This window comes from Impatiens glandulifera, chromosome 4 (assembly GCF_907164915.1).
Source record: "Impatiens glandulifera chromosome 4, dImpGla2.1, whole genome shotgun sequence".
NCBI classification, from domain to species: Eukaryota; Viridiplantae; Streptophyta; class Magnoliopsida; order Ericales; family Balsaminaceae; genus Impatiens; species Impatiens glandulifera.
This window is the reverse complement of record NC_061865.1, coordinates 27,706,031-27,730,977: the sequence shown is the minus strand read 5'-3', so window position 1 is coordinate 27,730,977 and position 24,947 is coordinate 27,706,031. Positions and strand designations below refer to the sequence as shown.

The 24,947-nt window shown below is 29.5% G+C and overlaps 1 protein-coding gene across 1 annotated transcript; it reads left to right on the top strand.

Moving 5' to 3' along the window:
• The first annotated feature begins 2,116 nt into the window (after positions 1 to 2,116).
• LOC124935022 (transcription factor MYB119-like) lies at positions 2,117 to 3,505 on the top strand. Its single transcript, XM_047475489.1, has 3 exons — positions 2,117 to 2,355; positions 2,432 to 2,558; positions 3,395 to 3,505. The coding sequence occupies exons 1-3, from the start codon at positions 2,117 to 2,119 to the stop codon at positions 3,503 to 3,505; spliced, it is 477 nt and encodes a 158-aa protein (XP_047331445.1).
• The last annotated feature ends 21,442 nt before the right edge of the window (positions 3,506 to 24,947 follow it).

The following is a 24,947-nucleotide window of genomic DNA, read 5'->3' as shown; positions in this document are numbered from 1 at the left end:
TCTAGGGTTTCGACGTTCAGTGTTTGGATTATCGCCGGGAGATAGAGAGAGAAGAATATGAACAGTTGCTTATGAAAATGAAATTGAGGGAGAGTCGGCTTGTAGCGGGAAATTGAAATTATATCAACTAGTCATGGAAGCGAATAAATATTCGTTCGATATCGTAACTTCTTAAAAAAATAATAAAAATAAATGGAAAATAAAAACTATTCATAGAAGCGAAGATTTATTCGCGGAATGTAAATGCACGGGTAAGTGAATTTACATGACAGGCAAGTTGGCTTCTCATGGGAGGGGAGGTGGTTTTACATGAACGTCAGGCTAAAAATATTTGAAAAGAAGAAATCTTCGCTTTCAATCGTCTACTCGAAAAACAAAATTAAAGCGAATATTTGGTCGTTTACTGATTGTCATTTTAAATTAATTAAATTAACATTTATTAATAAACGGAAAAAAAAAAAAAACTAGCCGGTAATTGAGGCGAAGATTTGTTCGGTTGCTGCATGTCATCTTCAATTAATTGAATTAATATTTAATAAACGGAAATATAAAATCCATGTCATTTTGGTCTTTACATAGACGGGTAAGTGTCTTTACATGGTAGGCAAGCGGTCTTCTCATGGGTGGGTAGGGGGGTTTTACATGAGGTTTTTATTAGAATTAATTTAAGCAAATATATCTTCGCTCATGAGGGTCTCCAGCCAAAAAAAATGAAATAAAAAAAAAGGAAAAAAATAGCAAAGTAATTGAGGCGAAGATTTGTTCGGTTGCTGCATGTCATCTTCAATTAATTGAATTAATATTTAATAAATGGAAATATAAAATCCATGTCATTTTGGTCTTCACATAGACGGGTAATTGTCTTTCCATGGCAGGCAAGCGGTCTTCTCATGGGTGGGTTGGTGGTTTTACATGAGGTTTTAATTCAAATTAATTGAAGCAAATATATCTTCGCTCCAGAGAGTCTCGAGGCAAAAAAAATTAAATACAAAAATTAAATAAAAATTCCTTGAAAAAAAATGAATGAATTTATTGAAGCGAATATTATATCGCTGCATGTGTTTTTTAATAAATTAAATTAATATTTAATAAACGTAAATATAATATCCCTGTCATTTTGGTCTTTACATAGATGTGTAAGTGTATTTTCATGAACGGCAGGCGGTCTTCTCATGGTTGGGTATGGGGGGTTTACATGAGGTTAAGGGCAACGGGCGTGTAGATCTTCGCTCCCATCACATCTCACCCTTCCCTCTGACACGGTGCCCGGAGCGAAGATATCTTATTTGGGTATCATATGATTATTATATTATTTCCTGGCGTTAACAGGCGCTTCCGTTAACGGCCTCTGGTGTGAACCCGGGCCGAAACCCGGATTCCGGATACTCCCTCCCTCCCTCCGTCTCCTCCCCAGATTGATTTATTATTAAAATAATAATGCTGCAATCTGATTGGTCCGCCACAGGGGAACACGGCAATCGGTAGCAGAAGATCTGAACTGCCATTTCCTCATCTACTTTGTATGATTATGCCACGTGTCAGGTTTTCATTTCAGCCTAAAATTTACTAGTAAAATATTTTTAGAAATTTTGAAGTAACTAATTAATCAATGGCTTAGATGTTTTTAGGTGACGTGGTGTGATTATATTATGTGTTGGAAGAGATTGGTGGAAGGAGTTGTTGTTGAGGAACCCAGCAAATAATTACCATAATAAAAAAAAATATATTAATTAAAATTAACATAATTAAGTTCAAGTCATTTAATAATAGGTGAGGGCTTTTAGAACTACTTAATTAAATATTTCCTTTTAATTTTTCTCATAAATTACAATTATGCCACTAAAAATAATTAAGCAACTAATCTCTCTTCTTACTCACCAATAATAAAGTAGTTCTAAAAGCCAAATCTCATCCTTTGGATCAAACTATAATCAACGGCTCTCAGCTCATACAGCCTAGCCAACTCCCTCAAGGCTTAATATATATTACCATCTCTCCTCTTCTATTTTTTTTAATTTCTCTTTGTCTCTCAATTTCTTCTCTTTGATTCAAAGAGATGGAATTTGATGGAAATTTTAGTTCTCATTCTAATGGTTTTAATTCCTCATTGATAGAAATGGAGAGGTTCTTGATGGAAGAAAATAACAATTCTAATGACTTTTCTATTCCGTTCTCTACTTCTAATTCATCTAGGCATGAGATTGTGGCGCCTACATTCGGTGTCGATGATTATTCTAACAACATGGAACTATCGCATTTGATGTATCATGAGCAAGAAAACAAATCGAGAAAGAAAAGTAAGACATTGAAAACTAGTTTCCTCATCAAAGGACAGTGGATGGAAGAAGAAGACAGGTTAATTCATCTTTGAATTGGAATGTTATTTGTCAACTTGTTTTGGTTGATTTTAGAATTTAATTAATTATTGTAGGAGACTTGTAGAATTGGTGCGACAATATGGAGATAAAAAATGGTCACAAATTGCTGAGAAGATGATTGCAAAGGCTGGGAAGCAGTGTCGCGAGAGGTGGTTTAATCATTTGAGACCTGATATTAAGGTAATTTAAAGTTGTATATTTTAGAATTTGATTTGTTTAAGGTTTTCTTTGTTCTTCTTTCATTTCAATTTAAGGTAGTTTAGTTAAGAATTCATTTATTAGGATTGGATTTCTTTAGGGTTTTTACTAGTTTCTTTTTCATGTTGATCATATCATCTTCTAGAGTTAAACTTAGCAAATTTGGATTTTGTTTTTAACTATGTTTTTCCTAAACATGCAAATTAAATTTAGTTTTATCTTCTAGACAAAACTTAGGAATGTAATTAGAGAAAAATATTTTTCTTTTCATATTTTTGCAAAAGGATGGAAAACTTTTTCCACCACTTATCATAATCTCATACTTTTATTGCATGATTTCGGTGTAAAGACGCGTGAAAATATGACTAAGAAAATTGTTTGACGTGTACGATTGTGTAAATCTAGTTTGAGATTTTTTATTCTCATATTAAATAAAGATTGATTTTGAATTTTATTATACATTCTAGGTTAAAATGTATTTTTCTTGCATTATATTTAAAAATTAATTTTATATATTTAAATTTGTATCAAGAAAGAAAAATATGCATGTTTTTTTAATATTAGTGATTATTATTTTTTATATTTAATTTTTGCACAAAATTAATACATTATGTTTTTCTCTTTTATTTTTTAGATTTATTAGCAATCCATACAAGTAACCATACCTTTTTAAAAATATTATTTTATTATTTTATTATTAAATTATCACTCATTATAACTTTTTCATCAACAAAGCAAAAGATGTTAAACAAATTTGTCATCTTTTAGTTTGTGTCTACAAATGTACACTAAATTTAACTTTCTCTAACTTATTTTAGAAAGATAGTTGGAGTGAAGAAGAAGAAAGGATGTTGATCGAGGCTCACAAGAAGATTGGCAATCGATGGGCGAAGATTGCCAAACAAATCCTAGGAAGAACAGAGAACTAAATAAAAAAATCATTGGAACGCGGCGAAAAGAAAACAAAATGTACAAAGAAAGATGAAAAATTCGACACAAGAAGTTCAAACTCTAAAGCCAACTATTCTCCAAGTTTATATAAAGAGTAACAATCTTGATAATGTTATGATGAGTTCACAAATTGTTGATGCCAACTTTGTCGGCTCTTCAGTTATGACCGATGATATTGTATTGACTCATTCGCCAAATGATGATGAAAATATGTTCGAGCTGATGATGAAGGAACCCTATCACGATGAGATGGACTTTATGGTCAATCTTTTCAACAATAAAAGTGATCACAATGTGAATTGTGCGACTAATAAAGTTCAAAAATCGGACATCGCCAACAATACCCATCTAGCATCAAATCAGTATTTTTCAGGTCTTTTTGATGGATCATTATCGACTAACTTTTCGACGAAAAACAACGTGGATAGTAATGATTTTATGAGTCAACACCAACCTTCTTCAACCCAAAAAAATAACAGGGACATGGATTTGATAGAGATGATTAGTGCTTATAATCATTCTCAATTTGGTTTTGGAGAGGGTAATACTTCAAATACCCTCTTTTAATTATGTTTGTTACTTGTCGTCTTCAATTTATTTTCTAAACAAATTAAGAATTTGGGTTTATTTATGTTTGTTACATATATTGGTCAATTTGGGTTAAATTATTAAGGAATTGTTATTTGGCATGGACCTTAGTAATATTGCTAGTTAGATCTATCTTGGGTATGAATATGTACTTTGTTTATTTTATTTAATGTTAATGAATTGTTACAGTGCTCTCTTTTTTCACCTCAATTTATTATATATTTTTTTTTTAACATATAGTGATATGGATGTAATGGCATATTGTTGGTTGGACAAGACTTAAGAAAGACATAGAGTATTAATTAGTCTCTCTAGGATTTCAGGGTTTTGTTGGAAAGGAGACCTCATGCAAAAGATTTGGAATCTGGTTGTAAAAATATATTTATTTTGTTTTTGTTAAACAATGTTAATAAATATATTATCATGTAATTAGATTATTTCACACAAATAAGTATAAAACCATTATATTATGTAAAAAAATGTTTATTAACATATTTGATAGAAATTTGAAAAAGGAAAAACATATAATTATGTTAAATGATATATATATAATTGTGTCTAATTTTATAGAAATTAAATTATATATATATATATATATTAATATAAAAATATTATTTAATATTATAATTATGATCATATTTTTAATATAATACATTATTTTAATATAAATAAATTTAATTAATATTAAAATTTGTGTGATATATATTTAATGTTATAAATATTTTTTATTCTTTATATATTTTAAATTAGAATTTATAAAACTGTAATCCCAAAAAAAACGTTTTGGGCTTCTTTGGAAAATTTCGAAATTTAATAATTTTAATCTCGGTTCGTGTGTCAAAAATATTTTTTAAATAAAAAATTATTTTAAAAGATTTTAAATAATTCCTAACCGATTTTGAAATTAGTTATAAATTAAATTAATTTCGGTTCAAATTTGAATAATTCAGAATTTACCTTAATCAAATTACAATTAGATTTTTAGAAAATCCGTATTTTAAAATCAATTAAAGATAATTAATTTAAAAGATTATTTATTTGAACTAAAGTTGTCAATTGATTTTTGAAAATGAATAAATGTGGCATACGTATACAAATGTATACAAAAGTTTCTTTTAGTTCCTAGTTGGTGATACTTGGGAAGGGCTTCCGCGCTTCATTCTCCGTACCCGTTTAAAAACAGTCTTTACTTATAATTTGGCTTTTGAAAAATCGATTGTATAACGTTTTATTTTAACAAATTATTCTTCTGGTCCTAGACATGCATAGGTTTAGCGTTATTTAAAATATTGTAACAACAATATTTAAATGTTAGTACATTTTGCTGATGACATTGACTAGGGAGGAAAATACCTGAAGACATTAGTTTTTAAAAGCATTAAGGTTTAAACATAAATCCCAAACATGCTTTTGTCAAAATATTTTTTTTTGGAAATCCCAAAAATATTTTATAAGCATTTTCTATTCTTTGGGGACTTTAAAAAAAGATTAAGGTTCCAAAATTACAAAAATAATTTTGGATTTTGAAAATGGGAACAAACAGGCCTTAGGACCGGTGTCTTAGGCCTTGGGTTCATTTTCATCGGTCGAACCCCTCGAGGTACTAAAGACTTTCGGTCATTGGTTGAGATTATCGGTCGGGGTGTAAAAACCACCGGTCCTAGGAAAGTCCTAGGCTAACTTCATCGGTCATAGGTTTGAGAATTCTCGGTCGAGGTCGAGATTCCTCGGTCCTAGGTTTGACCTTTCAGTCTAGGTGGAGGTCATCGGTCTTAGGTTCGGGAGTTCTTAGTCCTAAGTCTGAACTCTTGGTCAGATGCAAAAATTCTCGGTCCTAGCTGAAGAACATCGGTCAGACCTCTTAATCCTTGATGAAGAACATCGGTCGAACCTCTTAGTCCTTGCTAATAAGCCTCGATTCCTAGGAGCATTTAAAACATCATCGCAAGGTATCAATCGACCTAAATGATGATCAATTTATTTTAAAATTGTTTTGAGGTGAATGGAGATAGCCAATAACTTGCATATACCCCCATATACTTGATTGATACTAAAACAATAAAACTAGTTGTTCTTTTGGACCAATTCAAGAACTCAAAATTTTCAATTATTTTGAAATTTTTTATTTTGATTAAACATGATCGGGATGGATCAAACATGATCCAAACAGTTGTCCAACATCATTAGAAACATGTTGGGATGATTTCTGGGTAGTTGTTCTTGAGGAGTAATCCAAGAACATCAAACCGTTTTTTTGAATTTTTCAAATTCAAATTTGAGTTTTTATATTTAATATTGATTGATTGATTCTAACATAAATGAAAAGCTTGGAAATGATCTTAGGATCAATTTCCAACTCTAAAATCTAGCAACCAGACAATATACAAACTTAAGAAAACTAAAATATAAAATTCAATTTCAAATTGGAAGTATGAATTAAAGGATGATTGGAATCATACCAATGGTTGGAGAACACTCTTTAGACCTTATTGAAGCTTTTGGAATGCATAGAACTAAGGTTTAGAGCCTTATATAAAATTTCAAAAATCTAGAAGCTTGAAGCTTCAATGGCAGATTTCTGAGTTTTTTCGATTTGAAGTTAGAGAGTGGATCTCTTTTTTACGGATTTGTTTAGGGAGGCTATGTATAGCCTCATGAAGTCGGTTGGATGATTCAAGTGAATCGAGTCATCCAAAAACCATTAATGGTGTTTTGATTGTTCTTCATCCCACTTGCCGGAATAGGGATTATTCATCCCTCTTGATGTAATAGAAATGATCACCGAAGTAGGATGATCATTTTAACTTTTGAATCAACCGATTTGGTTGACTATCGACTGTATTCCAAGTTTGAAAAATCAAAGGATGAGACTTCATCCTTATCCCTCTGGCTTCGCGATGCAGACGATGATCGGAGGATGATTGGGCGAGAACGCAAACGCTAAGCGGTCCGTTGGCGTTCTATCACAGTTTCTTCGTAATCGCCCGTTTCATCGCGTTTCAGCTAATTCTCCGATATGTGGGTGTGCATTTCTTCGGCTACAACGGACTACACAGGCGCTTTCTAGATGTTTGATGAAAATCCAATGTTCATCCAAAGGCTTTGGTTTCGCATAACTGGATTTCTGTAATTTAGCTATAGCCGATTACAAATTAAATTTTATTTTAAGACCTTAATGGTTTTTAAATTAATTTTTCTTTCACCCTTTTGATTTTAATTTTGATCTTTTTAAATACACAAAATATTAAATTAAATATGACAAATATTTTGCCAATTTTTTTTTATATGTTTAGGGTTACATAAATAATTTTAAGGATGAAATGGGTATCTTACTTGATTCTAAAATATTTATTTTAATCGCTGGATTTTTTAAAAGTTATTTTAATATAAAATGAGTACAAAATTTATCCCATATAATTTTATTATTTTTGGCCATTTTCCTTAATTAATTAGACTTTAATTATCAAAATAATTAATCTAATTAATTGTTTTAATTATATTTTTGTCTATGAGTTATTTATTTTGATTTTATTTAATTAAAAATAAATTAAAATAATTATTTTAATTTTATAACTTGAGTGATTTGATTTTTAGTGTTTACAAAATTAAAAAATTATTTAATTTATTAAAGTAATTTTAAAATAAAAATAATAAAAATAAGTATATTTAATATTTTATTTAAAATATTTTAACATTAATATTTAATAAATATAAATCTTATAATTATTTATAAATTTTAATAAAATTAAAGATTTATTTATAAAAATTCATAAAAATAAAAATAATTTATAAACTTTTTTTTAAATATAAAATTTATAATATAAAATAAATGTTTTAAAATATAGAAAATATATTTTATATAAATTTGAAATAAAAATTTAGTAAAATTAATAATTTATCAAAAAAATAATAAATCATCATATTATATTATTTTATTGTTAATTATTGTAAGAGGATAGATAGAAGGAGAGAAATGGTGAGATAGAAGAGATAAGGATTTTATTATTCATGTAATTTTAATAAAGTTAAATGGGATAGAGGGAAAGATATTTTTTAAATTATAGAAAATTAGTTTTTTATATATTTTTTTAAACAAAATTTAGTAAAATTAATAATTTATCAAATGTTAATTTGGGTGATATAATTATAGTGTTTAAAAATTACCATAAAAAATTAGAATAATATTATAATAACATGATTCCATATTAAAAGAAATTATATGATTAATTATAATTATATATTAACTTTAAACAAAAACCAAAATTATAAAAAAGAAACAATAATTTGGATTTTTTTTTTAAGAAACTCTCCATTATATCTAAAACAATTCAAATATTGTCTCACTTTCTTTCATATATTATATCATTAAATTATTAACTAAAATATTAAATATTTTTATTTTTTATTTTATTATTATATATTAATACATGTAATTCTTTTTACCAAACAATTTATACTTCTTTATAATCATCAACAATCATTATTATTTTTCTCTCAACTAAAAAAAATCGATTCTAAAACCTAATAACACAATTATAAAATATAATTAATGGAAAAGAAGCACTATTATACAAGTGAGATAGCATGAAAATATTGCCATATCAATTAAGAAATGAAAATCACCACTCCATAAACCAGATTAAAAGATGTTAAGGAAGACACTGGTTTATGAAAAATGGAACTAAAATACAGATAATTACTCCACTAGGCAATGTATAATTAACTTTCTTTATACAAAACAATTCTCAACACACAAACAATCTTTGCCAAAAACTAATTCTATCTGAAAGAGAACCTTACCTAATTCGGAGCATTGCCTGAGGCTGAACATCACTAACGTCGAGAACGCGAGAAACTTTGAGCGCGACAGACTATAAATAAATATTTAACAATTGACAAACTTGGTTGAATATTTGATTCATATTGTAACAAGGATTCAAAACCTTTAACCATTTTTAAAAGTTGTAGTATTCAGTCATGTGCAACAACATTTGCTGTTGTTTCAAATTTGACATTAGAATCCAAGATAAATGAAATATGGTGACGTTACAAGTAAATATAAAAATGTTTATGAGTGGCCTAAAGCAAAATATAACTTTTGTGTTTTTGTGAATGAATACATTTCCACTTTATTAATGATTAACCATTTCCACATATATATGTAAAAAAATCTAATTAATTTGTTAAACAGTATTAGACTGTATATATAGGTTGATAATTCAAACAGTATATTTAATTAAGTGTTTGGTTGATTTTTTTTATATAAATAGTGTTTAAAGGTTATATAATTTATATATCAAACTACGTACAAATTTGTACCTAGTCAAACCAGTTAAGCAGTATAAAAATTTATTTCCAAATTTACCCACACACTCTTTTTCTCTATAATTCTTATTTTTAATTTTTCATATTATATTTAAATTTATATTTATAAAATTGGTTATATTTTAGTTTTATACTTTATAATTTTATTTTAAATAAGTTGATTTAATGTACATTGATTATTGATTGATAGACAAGTATCTTCCATTTTACGAGAATTGGTGTATTGTATTTTAAAAAGATCGAGTTAATGATATAGGGTATGAAAATGTTAGAAAATAGTCTACATCGAGGTCAGTTCATGCAAGAACTAATGATGTAGAAAAAGGAAAACCGAATAAGAGAAATAAATAATTTGTATTTGACATTTTATATGATAAATACACTTTTTTAATTATACTTTGCTAAATCTATTTAACTTTGTTATTAAAGAAAATAATATAAGGTGTCAATCTTATTAATTATGTGAGTAGTGTGAGCAACTTAGTTGTCAATCATTTTATTTTATCAACTAAATATATTCTTAAATGAGGTAAAAAAATTATTTATTACTATAGTCATAATTTAATATAATGGTAAGAAATTTAATTCTTAAATGAGATATAAAGAGTTTAAGACTTTCCCATGAACAAATAAGTAAAAAAACTATAGGTGAAAAACAAAGTTTAAATATTGAACCGAACAAAGAATATCTTTGTTAACATCATTTTATAACATAGCACAAAATGTGTTCATAAATTTATGATAACATTATTTTATAACATAGCAAAAGATGTGTTCACAAATTTATGGTAACATTATTTTATAACCTAACACAAAATGTGTTCACAAATTACGAGCATTACAAGCAATAATAAGAAAAAAACATTAATAAAGAGAAATAATAAAAAAAAATTAAGTAAATATTAATTTAACAATTAAATTAAATTTATATAAATATAAAGGGACAAAAATGTCTTTTACATTTTATATAATATTTTATATTACCAACCAAACAAAAAATTATAAAATCTATACAGTTTATAACCCTCCTATACTTTCAACCAAATACAAATAACATATATAACTTATACCTCTTAATACCCCTTATAACTTATAACTCATACAATTAATACCTATATAACTAATACCATATAACAAACACTACCATAAATTAAGTCAAATTCACTTAACTAAACACAACTGTTATTTTCAAATTCTCAATAAAAATTAAATATACCTCATTTCAATCCACATTCCACCACTCACCGGATTAGAAACAACCAACATTTTCCCCCATAATTAACATTTGTTCACTCCAAAAATAAACAAAAATACAAATAAAATTTCATACTATTATTTAGTTACTACTATATTTATGTTTGCAAACTTTTAAAAGAAAAGAAAAAGAAAAATCATGCATCCAAATGACTGAAGAATGAAAAATAACACCCCAAAACATTGATTACAAACAAAACACATCGTTCATACAACTTTCTTTAATGTATATAAGGAGAGATTCTTGATTTGAAGTTATGATAAACTTAAAAATATTTGAGGTGGACTTAATTGCTTTTTTGGTAGACTAGGAAAATAAAGAGAAAAATTAAGTAAATATTTCTTCTGATAGTGAATTACGTTGAGAAAATAATAAATTAGAGAGTAATTTGACCTTATTTTATTATAAATAAAATTGAGGTGAATCCGTTTCTGATATGTATAAGATGTTTTCAACGCATACAAATTGTGTAACTTCAATGGTTACAAACTTAGAACTAACGAAGAATCTTGATAATTTCAACCAAATATCTCTGCCTTAAGTCTCCTAGAAAGTATAGCTCAAGATGATCAATGTTAGAGCTTATTATTCTTCTTCATCTATCAATGTCGCATCCTATCTCGGTGATTCGTTAGTCGTAACATATGTGGTCAAGCGTCTATCTAGAGACGGAGGAGTGCATAATCTCGATGAAAAACTTTCACAAAATATATCTGAAGATCCTGGTGTCTTTTTCCTTGAATTCTTCAATAATCTCTCAAAGTCCCTAAATTTTCATTTTAAATATTTAGGCAATAGATTCACTTCTATAATATGTTTCAAAAGTCAAACATTCACGAAATTCCAACTCCCTTTTCTTACTATTTCAATTAAAATTGATATCATTGTAACCATATCCATAATAAATCCGCGATCTCATCAGCCAGATTCAAATCCTCTTCCATTTTATGATCTCTATAGAAATACTGTAGGATTATAATATTGTAAGTTATACCATCAACCAATGACTGCCTATACTCTAGTTCTGTTTTTTTGAACTCATTAAACATTTTGTAAGCATCCTTATTCTGTCCATTTTGAATCAATCCGTCAATCAGTATATTGTATGTCCAAGAAGATGCCCTCAACCCGTCCTTCTCTATTCTCTTACACACCTTCAATGCTTATTTAAGCATACCCCTTTCTTCGTAAGCCCGTTAAGCATCAAGTTATTAATAACAGTACAGGAACGAAATCCTTTATTTATCATTTCTTAAAGAAAACTAATAAAGTCATATAATAAAAGTAATAAAGTATTTAAACAAAATTATAGACTACAACATATTCACATTATATTTAATATTTTATATTAACTATTTTGTCATAAAATAAAAAATAATAAAATATTTTAAAATTATGAATTATTTATATAAGATTAATAATTTTAATTTGTATAAATATTTTATTAATGATGGTTAAAATTAATAATTAAATAAGAAAATTAAATAATTATTTTATTTTACTTTTAATTTATACAAATTTTTATTTATAATATATTTTATATTGAATAATTACTAAAATATTTTGTAAATAAATATAATTTAAAATCAAATCTTTTGAGATAATAATTTTATTGTAAAACATTTTTAGGAGATTAATAATTTTAATATATATAAATATATTTATAATACATTATTAAAATATATAATAAATAACAAAAATAATTATATATATTTTAAATAAACATATAGTTATATATATTTATTTAAATGGTTAATAATATTAAGAATTTTAAACTAATTTTTATTTATAATTTTAATTGTTTTTATATATTAAAAATCTTTTTTTTAAATTGTTTTAAATTTATTAGAATAAGTTTATAATATTAAAAAAATGATTATATATTTCAATAATATATTATAGATAGAAATATATATATTAAAACTATTAATCATATTATCAAATTTTAAAATATAATAATTATCTAAAAATATATAATTAAATTAATATTATTTTAGTAATTATTTAAAATAACATATATTATAAATTAATGTTTTTTTAAAAAAATTTATTATTATTTTAATGATTAAAAAACATTTATATATTTAATCAACCAACATTTATAATTTAAAAAATTGTTTCGATAATTTTTATTTGTATTAGTAGATATAATTAATAATATATTATATATAATAAATATATATATAAAATAAAATAATATTTAAAAAATATATTAATTTAAATTATTATTATATATTAAATGTAAAATATTAAATATAAATATATTTTAAAATTTATTGAAAATAAAATTTATTATTTAATAAATAAGTAAATTTAATTAATAAAATTATTTAATAAGAAATTTTAATATATTTAACAATTGTAATATATAAGTAGATAAAAGTTTTGAAAATTATTTTTTAAGTTTATATATTTTTATTTAATTATATTATAACACAAAATTAAAATTAAATAAAAAGATAACCTATAATATAATATAAATAAATTATTAATATATAAAAAAAATACTTAAAAAATGATTAAACTATTAGGTACAATTTAAAAATTTTATCATTATTTTTATGATACATATAGAATGTAATAGGAATGTATTATTCAGTTTAATATATATAGAAAAATTAATACTTTAATATATTATATTATTTTATATATTAATTAATATAAAATAAGTAAAAATATAATTTAATATTAGATATAAATGTTAGTAATTAATTAATATATATAACTTTCAGAATACACATATTTGTTTTAAGATATTATTATATTTGTTTTCACTTTTAATTAATTTTCATTTACTTAAAATAACAATAAATAATTTTTTTTTTAAATTATATTTTAGGATATTATAAAAATTATTTTAATTTTATTTTAATATATAAACATATTTTTTATTATAACTATTTATAATAAATAATTTAGAAAAATATTATGTAACGAAATAAAAATTATAAATTTAATATATATTTTTAAATTAGTAATAAAAAAACACAAATAAATTATTATTATTAATATATTAAATTATTTAAAAATATATTATTATTAATATTAAAAAACTTAAGAAATGAAATCATTATTGAATTCTTATATATTATATATAATAAATATTTAGATAAAATAAATTAATATTTAAGCAAAATATATTAATTTTAATTATTATTACTATATATATATATATATTAGATGTGATAATATAAAATATATTTTAAAATTTATTGAAAATAATATATATTATTTAAAAAGTAACTAAATTTAATTATTAAAATCATTTTATAAGAAATTTTGAATAACCTTTTATTTTAATATATTTAATTATTGTATATAAGTTTTGTTATTTAATTTAAATATTATAAAAGATAAAAGTTTTTTTAATTGTTTTTTAAGTTTATATATTTATTATATATTTTTATTTAATTAGATTATTATAAAAATAAAATAAAAATAACTAATAAATAACATATAATATAAATAAATAAATGTTAATATAAAATAACATATATATAAAATAACATATGAATACTTTGAGACGTTTACACATATAGGTGTTAATAATCCTTTATATGTTAATTGAATTCAAAAATGTTCTTGTGTATTAAGAAATGATATTTTGATCAGTCGATAGTGATGTTGTCAAAATTTTAAGCTATATAAACATTTATAAATTATTAATATATATATATATATATATATGAAAAATTAATATTTTATTAACAAAATATTATTTTATATATTAATTAATATTATAGGTAAATGTTAATAATTAATTAATATATATATATATATATTAATTTTAAAATACATAATATTATTATATTTGTTTTAACTTTTTATTAATATTTATTTATTTAAAATAATAATAAATTATTTTAGAATAGAATAAAAGTACTTAAATTTAATTTTAATACATAAACCTATTTTTTATTATAACTTATAAATAATTTAGAAAATTATTATATAACAAATTAAAACTATAAAATTAAAATAAAACTTAATAAAATTAATAATTATTTAAATTAGTAATAAAAACTATAATAAATTATTATTATTAATATATTAAATTAAGAAAAGAATTTGAAAATTAAATTAATGAAAATGTTTAATATAAAAAATAAGTAAAATTCCTTTAATTACCAAAAAAACAAATAAAATATTAAATTTATATAAAAATATTTAAAACATATGTTTTTTATATAAATAAATTTATTATTAATATTAAATTTTTTGTGATATATATTAATGTTATAAATATTGTTTCTTCTGTAAATATCTTTTAAATTAGATTTTATAAAACAAAATAATTATTTGATTTATTTATATAAATTTTAAAAATATAATAAAAATAAGTATATTTGATATTTTATTTAAAATATTTTAATATTTAATAAATATGGATATTAAAATTAATTATAAATTTATATAAAATTACTGATATATTTAAAATAATTCATAAAAAATAATTTATAATATAAATATAGAATACTAATTTAAAAATGTTTGAAACATAGAAAAAAATATTCTTTTAAATAATTTGAAATTAAAATATGGTAATATTATAATTTATAAAAAAACAGAAAATAATAAATCATCATATTATAAAAATAATAAAATTTAAAAATTGTGATATTTTTTATTGTTATTTAAATTATATGAACAATTATATTCATTTTATTTTAATATAGTTAAATCATAAGGTGAAAAGTAATTTTGAAAATCTAAACAATTATCCTTTTATATATATTTTGAAATAAAAATTTAGTAAAAATAATTTATCAAATGTTAATTTGGGTGGATATAATTATAGTGTTTAAAAATTACCATTAAAATTTAGCTTAATATTATTAATAATATGATTCCCATATTAAAAAAAATAATTATATATTAATATAATTATATATTAATTGTAAAAATTCAAATCCGATGACGGAATAATTATTTGAATTACATAAAAAAATTCATATAAAAAATACTTAATATTTTTGCCGCAAAGAAAGATGCCCATTATTGATGGGACGGTTGGGACGAATTAAGTAATTTAATTTATTTTATAATTTATTTTATATTTTCTAGAAAACAAATTCATTCTCGACTACCTAGTAGTCCCATCAATATACATTTAAAAATAATATTATTTGTTCACAGCAACGGCAAAAATTATTTGACCGTTTTTTATGCTAAATCCGATGAGGGAATAATGTTGCGGCTTTCTTCTTTCGGCCACCTGTGGAGCTGGGGGCCGGCTGTGTCCTTTCAAGGAATTGCCTTGATCTGATGAGGCAGCGTTTTGCTACCGCAACACCGGGACCGATGTTGAGATTTAAGTGGAGGAAGATCTTACCGAGGGGCACGACGTATCCCCACGACCGGGTTGAGTCCGGTTTCACCATATCCATGAGGTTGCTGAACACCGATCTTGCCCAGTTGACCTCTTTACCTTCCATCATACCGATTAGCATCTTGATTTTGTCCCTTGTGAGGTTGTTGAGGTTTCCTCCCCTTGTTAGGATCGCCCTTGTGAAGATGTCACATATCGGGATATACTCCGGCCTTAGCATTTGTTTGCTCCCGGATGTTTTGATCGGCTCATTAGATGCCGATAGAATGTAGCAAGCCGATTCAAAGGTGTCCTGGTCAATTTCTGCCGTTGCATCCTGGCCGGTAGTTGGAAGACGCAGGTTTTCGGCCACCAGTTCTTCTGTGAGCTCTATTCGGGAACCGCATACAGTCGCGGTGATCTTGTCGTAGGCGATAGTTACGGTTTTGAAGAACTCTTCGACCGCATCTTTGTAAATGACGTGAGGACCGCCTAGGAAATATTCCAGACCGGTTTTGATTACCCGGTCAATAACTTCTTTCGCCTCGGGCGTACCATTCAACCGGATTTCCTCGAAATCCACCTGAGAGTAGAGTCTGAACAAAACCGAATCACGCCCCATGTTTAAGAATTTGAGAATGTGAGAGAGAGTACCGATTCAAAAGAGTTAGAAAGCTTAGAGAGAGAAAGTAGATTCGCGTGAGAATGAAATAAAATGACCGAAGGTCCCTTTTATAGATGCGGTTTGGAAGCCCAACCGTCCCATCAATAATGGGCGGGAATTTTCCAAAGAAAGATGCCCCGGCCAAAGCAAAGACCGGAGGAAAAGGCAAAGAAAAGATAACCTTCTTAGACCCACCACAACAAACAGAAGATGAGGAGTGGGCCTCTGCGCAAACCGACACGGAGAGGACCGATGATAGAACGGTCAATGACGACGATCATTCGGCTCGGAGTCCAAACGATGCCGAACCAAACACCAACCCTGACACCACCGAGGATAGAGAAGAGGGTGGTGGAGAAGAGGTTGATAAAGAAGCCGATGATGAAGGCTACAACACAGAGAGGGAGGAGGCCGAAGAAGCAGAGGCCGATAGATTAGCCCAGAAAATCCTTCAGGGCGTCAACAAGCGAGCTGAAGACGTTGAAGAACTATACTTGGAGTGGCATGAGCACCGGTTCGGTACACCATATAGAGAAATCCTATCGGGCCACACGGAAAAGCAATGCATCGACAGATTGGAGGAAGTAGAGGACCTGATGATGAGCCTCACAAAATCCAACACAATTCAAGAGGTACAAAGCCGAACATGTCTCCTGTTACCGAGGATCCAACTTCGGAAACTAAGAAAGCACATCCGGAAAATTAAGGAAGAGCTCAACAAGACGGGATCGGTGGACACCGTAGCGCCGCGGGTGTTAACAAGGCTTGAAAAAGGCAAAAGGGAAATAATTCAAGAAATCGAGCGGCTGGAAACGATATGCAGCCGAATGCAGGTACCGGTCTATACTGCTCCCGTAATCGAAAAATTTCTGGTTAACTGTCCAACACCCCCAATGGAGGATGCGGCACCGATCTTGGAGGATATTCGGCGCACTACCTGTCTAGTACGGCCACGATCCCAATCCTTAGAGTCTGTTGTACTCTCATATTATTAAGGGCCGTCCAACAAAAGGAGGACATGTGTCCACAAAGAATATTCGATTGTTGGTGTACTTCAATTATAAATAGAAGCCCAAGGACAATGGACAAAATACTAGAACTCAACAACTTGATAACTGAGTGACTCTTTCTTTTGATATACTGTTGCTTAATCACTCTCTTTGATTGTCTAATCTCTTAAGCTCAAACAAATATTACTCATTGTCTCACTATGTGATTACTATGTAATTCATATATTGTCTTTTCTGTGTGAAATCTTAGTGTTGTAAGTTGAACAGAGGGTTTTCTATTCAACATAGAGTTAGCTAGAAGTTCAAAAGTAGGTGGTTATTAAGTCCTGTGGTTTCTGACTAGGTCTGTGTAGTGTGATCTATACCGATAAAAGTCTTCTAGTGAATATCCTTCCGGTTGTAGAAGAAGGGGTGACATAAGAGTTTTATCTCCGAACATCCATAAAACTCCCTGTGTTCTTTACTTTATGTCATTTACATTCATCTATCTGAAGCTTCAAATCCAACAAACGATTCCGTACTAGAACTTGTTCAAGAGTTTGTGAAGATTTGCGAAGAATATAAATAGATTTTAACTTCTAACAGAGTTAAAATCGAACTAAATTTTGTAAGTTGTTTACAATAGTCAGACCCCAGTTTCTATTATCAACATCGATCTTAACAAGTGGTATTAGATCCTTGTTTTCTATTCTTAAGCATCATCAGATCCGAAATCATGTCGATGGCTCCCACAAACAAGGTTCCTATGTTCTGTAAGGAGAACTACAACGGATGGAAAGTGAGAGTACAAACTTATTTATCTATCATAGATGATGACATGTGATTTGTCATCACCGATAATTCGATAAAGATTGAAAAGTCAAGATGTGAATGGACTAGTGAAGATAAGAGGAAGAACAATCTCGACAACATGGAAAAAGACATCCTCTATAAGACACTGGATGATAACATGTTCAACAAGATCATCACATGTCCCACTACCAAAGAAATTTGGAAAAAGTTGACTCAACTGTGTGAGGGCAACGAGCAAACCAAAGAAAACAAACTCATGGTTACCATACATCAGTTTGATAACTTCAAGATGCGTCCTAGAGAGACGATGACTGAGTTCGATGAATGATTCAGTAAGGTTATCACTTCTCTATCCACTCTAGGTAAGACTTACAGCAATAGAGAGGTTGCGATCAAAGTCATGTGTTCTCTACCTAGAGAGTGGGATATTAAGACAATGGAATTGAGGGAATCTAAAGACTTCAACAAGATAAAGTTCAATGATTTGCTAACCGATTTGAAGGCATACAAGTTTGAGATGAACTCTAGGAACGAAGAGGAACATTCCACATCTTTCATCTCTACCAGGGCGCTAATGACTACTGAGGAGCCACCTGTTGCCAACTACTGTGAAGACTGTTGTCGAGAAGATCAGCAGCGATTCCATAGCTCTCTTCGTGAAGAAATTCGAGAAATTAATGAAGAAGAGCAATGTTAACTCAAGCTCTTCAAATAATAACAATTATGATAAAAGTAACTATAAGGCTAACTTGAAATTTTTTAACTGTGATAAACTAGAACATTTCAAGGAAGAATGCAAGAAACCAAAGTGTGATGACAAGAGAAAGGATGACAAGAAGGAAAAGAAGGAGTTGAAGGCTCTCATGGTTGTTGATAGAAAAGCCAATTGGGCTCAAAGCGACTCAGATGATTCATCATCTAGCGATGATGAAGAAGTCACCTTCTTCATGGAAGAGGAAGATTTTGAGGTATTTGACTTCTCCTCTAAACAGTTTATAAGAGATGACTTAACTATTGCACTTAATGACATGGTAATGAAATCAGATTGAAATATAAAACTGATAACTCTTCTTCATCTCAAACTTCTGAACCAAAAGATTTTGAAAACAAAGTGGTTGAGCTCTTATCAAAGAATGAGAAGCTCAAAAAAAAGATTCAAACACTTTCTTCTGAGAACCAACGTTTGACATATGTGGTCAGTTCCTAGACGAGGTCTGAAGATGCAATCAAACAACAGATAAATATGTTGAGGCCTGCCGGATGCAAATATGGATTAGGATTTGACAATTTCAGCCCAGACTAGTTGTCAAAAAAGTTAAACCCGGAGAAAGACTAGCTTAATACTTTAAGCTTTGTTAGGGATAGTTTAACTGATATGTTGGGTCAAATTATTTTGACTAAGGGTCAAAGTATTCTGACTAATGGAATTTTATTGATGAGTATGTATAAAACTCAAAGAAGAAATCTAAGACGTCTAATTGTCTTTGTGCATGTGCATTAAAACATGCTAAATTAAACTAAGTCTGAATGAGGTTCATTAGACTTACTGGCTATTAGACGCATTAAGTTAGACGTACAGTCTAACAGACGTAGTTAGACGTGTAGTCTAACGGATACGTAGTTAGACGTGCAGTCTAACAGACGTAGTTAGACGTGCAGTCTAACAGATACGTAGTTAGACGTGCAGTCTAACAAATACGTAGTTAGACGTGCACTCTAACAGATACGTAGTTAGACGTGCAGTCTAATAGACGTAGTTAGACATGTAGTCTAACAGATACGTAGTTAGACGTGCAGTCTAACAAGCGTAGTTAGACGTACAGTCTAACAGATGTAATTAGACGTGCAGTCTAATAGACGTAGTTAGACGTGCAATCTAACAGACGTAGTTAGACGTGCAGTCTAACGGATATGTAGTTAGACGTGCAGTCTAACGGATAAGTAGTTATACGTGCAGTCTAACAGGCGTAGTTAGACGTACAGTCTAACAAACGTAGTTAGACGTGCAGTCTAACAGGCGTAGTTAGACGTACAATTTAATAGATACGCAGTTAGACGTGTAGTCTAACAGACATAGTTAGACGTACAATCTAATAGTTGCGTAGTTAGACGTACAATCTAACAGATTAAAGTTAGACGTGCAGTCTAACTCCTTTAGATTAGTCTGAAGAGACTCGTAGTTAGACGTGCAGTCTAATAGATGAAAGTTAGACGTGTAGTCTAACTCCTTCAGATTAGTCTGAAAGGATTCGTAGTTAGACGTGTCGTCTAACTCTGTTGGGTCAAAATATTTTGACTAAGTGTCAAAGTGTTTTAACTATTGGAATTTTGACGATGAGTGTGTATAAAACTTAATTTAATCCGTCTAATCGATTTTGGTGCAGGTGTATCAAAAACAGGTTATATTAGACTAAGTCTTAATGAGGTTCATTAGACTGATTGGCCATTAGATGTATTGAGTTAGATGTGCAGTCTAACAGACGTAGTTAGACGTGTAGTCTAACAGATACGTAGTTAGACGTGTAGTCTAACGGAGATGTAGTTAGACGTGCAGTTTAACAGACATAGATAGACGTGCAGTCTAACGAATACGTAGTTAGACGTGCAGTCTAAAAGGCGTAGTTAGAGGTGCAGTCTAACAGACGTTGTTAGATGTGCAGTATAACGGATACGTAGTTAGACGTGCAGTCTAACGGATACGTAGTTAGACGTGTAGTCTAACAGGCGTAGTTAGACGTGCAGTCTAACAGATACGTAGTTAGATGTGCAGTCTAACGGATATGTAGTTAGACGTGTAGTGTAACATAGAAATAGTTAGACGTACAGTCTAACAGATACGTAGTTAGATGTGCTTTCTAACGGATACGTAGTTAGACTTGTAGTCTAACGAATACATAGCTAGACGTGGAGTCTAACAGGCGTAGTTAGACGTGCAATCTAACGGATACGTAGTTAGACGTGCAGTCTAACGGATACGTAGTTAGTCGTGCAGTCTAACAAGCGTAGTTAGACGTGCAGTCTAACAGATACGTAGTTAGACGTATAGTCTAACAGATATGTAGTTAGACGTGCACTCCAACAGATACGTAGTTAGACGTACAGTCTAATGGTAGCAGCAATGATATGTCTCTCTTTGTGAAGAAGTTTGGCGACTTCATGAAGAAGAGCAACTCTAACTCAAGCTCTTCAAATTCTAATGATAATAAGAAATCCAAAGTTAATGTTAAATATTATAACTGTGGTATTTTATGTCATTAGCAATCGGAATGCCGGAAGCCGAAGCGTGAAGAGAAGAAAAATAATGAAAAGGAGCTGAAGGCTCTTATAGCAGGTGACGGGAAAAACAAACAAAACCATTGTGACTCTTACTTCTCATCCAGCGACAGTGATGAAGACGAGGTGGCTTGCTTCATGGCAAGAGAAGAAGAAGAAGAAACTCAGGAAACTGAGGTATTTGACTTCTCTTATGAAAAGTTTTCAAGGAAACAACTAGTAGCTGCACTAGATGACATGGTCATAGAGTATAGAAAGCTAGAAGAGTCCCTAAATGAAACAAAATCTTTACCCAAAGAGTCTCAACCAGTTATATTTCAAACTCAAGAATCAAATGTTTTTGAAAAGAAAGTAGTAGAGATCTCATCTAAGAATGAGATGCTCAAAGAACAGATTCAAACTCTTTCTACTAAAAACAAAAGGCTAAACTATGTTGTTAGTGCTTGGACAAGGTCTAGAGAAGCTGTCAAACATCAGATTAGTCTGCTGAAACCTGCTAGATCTAGATCCGGTTTAGGATTTGATAGAAATGACCCAAACCGGTCCTGCAAAAAGTCAAACTCAGCTACCAACAAGCTTAAGCCAATAAGATTTGTTAAAGGGAGTTTAACTAATATTGAATCTGATCCCATTCATGAAGAAGTAGCTTTGAAGAATGAAATAACTTATGTTCCGCCGACTGTTAGCTGGCTGAAAAATAAGTTAGAAGTAGCAAGCACGTCTGACAATCTAAAACCTGACTTTAAAAAAAATCATCTTCAAAAGCTAAAGGATTAGTGGCTAGCAGGAAGGCGTCTGTTAAGTCAAAATCATACGCATTAATCACAACACAAAATGGGTAATCCATTAGAATATCTCAAATATGGATTTCTAAGGGACTAATTGATCGAGGACCCAATTGAATGTGGGTACCAAAGTTTGTAAATAGTTTCTTATGTAGGTGATGCAGGAGAGCTGCAGGAAGGAAGCATGGAGAAAACTCTTCTGAGTATACACTTTAGAAGATCAACAATGGCTTTTGCCATTCCAAGGGACTAAATGTTTTTATGTGTTAAAAATATTTTTGAACCTAAGGACCTCAAAACATTTGGTTGTTCATTTTGTTCATGCACAAAATGAGAGGGAAATTTTTTTTTGAAAATAAAGATACACTCAGACGAAAAGGCCTTAATCGGTCTATTAGACGAGGTCGTCTAAGGGAAAAAATGTGTACTTAGATGTATTTTTGCTCACACTCTATGCATCTAAGTCTGTGTGTCTTGGTTTATAACCTGCACGGTTAGACGTACACGTTTAATAGACGTTAGACGTTTTTACGTCAAGAGCAAGTGGATGCTCACGTCTAACCAAACACACGTCTAATGCATGTTGTTCATTTATAATTAGACGTCGACGTCTAATAGACGTTAGATGCTTTTAAGACACGTAATTAGACGCTCGTGTCTAATAGACCCATGCATCTAATAGATATTTAGATTTCATAGGTTGGTGTAAGTAAGAAAAATGTCTTACTACGTGTGTATTAAACCGATCAAGGACAGCTGTCCCACGTGAGGCGATATCTAATTTTCCCGCTCAAACAAAAACATAGTCATCTCCGAATAACATGAAGACACGTGTCTTTAAAGTTAAGAGACAATGACTAATATACCCTCAAAATAATGATGACTACTTGGAAAGGACGTCTAGTATTAATTGATGGGCCATACCCCTATGAAATATGACGGTTATTGTATGCGACTCTTGAGAGTCTATATAAGAATACTTTGCATGAGATTGAAAGATTTTTCTCTCTCAAGTCTTCTAAGAACCCTAGATTTCTTCGATTTTCTCTCTTAGAAACCCTTGTTTATCTTGTCTCTGTTTGCATTCTGTTGAATATGGGAAACAAGATAATCACGCTTGGTCATTGTATTCTACAGGTTGATTTTCCCTCCGTCTACACGTTCGCTCATCAAGATGTGGTTGAGATGTTTAGAACCCTTGAATATTCCGGTCTCGGAAAGTACCTTGGTGGGCCGTTCATCTTCCATGAAAATGAAGTAAGAGAGTTTTTCAATCGGCGACGATGGTCGGCGAATCCATTGTGGAAACTATAAACAACACCAAAATCTCCTTCAACGAAGCTCTTTATGTGGAGTTCTTCGAACTTCCGTCGGAGGGGCACACATTCAACTTAAATCTGCCATCGGAAGTCACGACAGAGATGAAGACGGTTTTCTCCGCCAATGGCTCGGAGATTCGACTGAACGGGAGTAAGAAGGCTCTCAAACATAGTTTATTTTGATGAATGACGTTGTGGCTAAAGGGCTTCAAGGGAAGGCGGGGTCTTTCCATTTATATAGTCAAGATCATTTTGACTACATGACAGCCATTTCAAAAGGGATTCAGGTCAACTGGGCCACAACTTTGTACCAGAATCTTTGTTTTGCGATTAATCAGGAGAACAAGGAAAGTGTAAACTTTGTTGCTCAACTAAGTCGCTTGTTAGAATATTTGGGAGTCCCCATGGGGGATTCAGAGACAATTAACTCGACCAAGGCGTTCACTATCTTCATCATCTCCAACACCCTCGTCAGAATGAAGAACAACAAAGAATCGCTCTCGGGAGCATCAAGACAACAGACAGGAGGAAGGTCTGTTACTCGTTTTAGACATCCAACGGCTTCTGTCATGTCTACATGAGCCAAACGATCTAAAATTGTCAATGAATCTAAGGCAAGTTTTACCAGTCTTAAGAGCTCTTCGAAGAAGGATTCTAGAATAGTCGATTCCAGAGTCAGGCAAGGTCTAGTCGAACTTGATGTCGTTCACATGTCTCCCTTGTCTCCAGTTGTGAGTCAGTTGCAAAAGTCATCAAGGTCCTTTGTTTCAAGAGAAGAAAAATCAAAGGCGCCCAGGGCGTATAAATCGCTGAAAGCGTCATCGAAGGTAACCCCTCCCCAATCTCAGGTCGAAGTGCCTAAATTTAATGTTCCTGTGTTGGAACAAGAAGAATCTGTTTTTATTCCTGTTGAGGAATCTACTGTCGGGCCAACTATTAAGCTAGTTGGTTCAAACACTGAAAATTTTGACAGGGTTTCGTCTCATGTCCGTCAAACCAATCTTGTAGCCGTTGGTGCTATAGAGTCTACTGAACCAGAGTAAGGTGCAGTTCTTACCCTTGCTGGTGGTGGTGAATCTGAAAAGGCTATTTTTATGATAG

What these genes read in the sequence shown, in the direction of transcription:
- LOC124935022 (XM_047475489.1), top strand. Translation starts at nt 2,117, where the DNA reads ATGGAGAGGTTCTTGATGGAAGAAAATAACAATTCTAATGACTTTTCT. An exon ending in TGGATGGAAGAAGAAGACAG is followed by an intron (nt 2,356 to 2,431) that starts GTTAATTCATCT and finishes TAATTATTGTAG; the next exon opens with GAGACTTGTAGAATTGGTGC. An exon ending in ATTTGAGACCTGATATTAAG is followed by an intron (nt 2,559 to 3,394) that starts GTAATTTAAAGT and finishes AACTTATTTTAG; the next exon opens with AAAGATAGTTGGAGTGAAGA.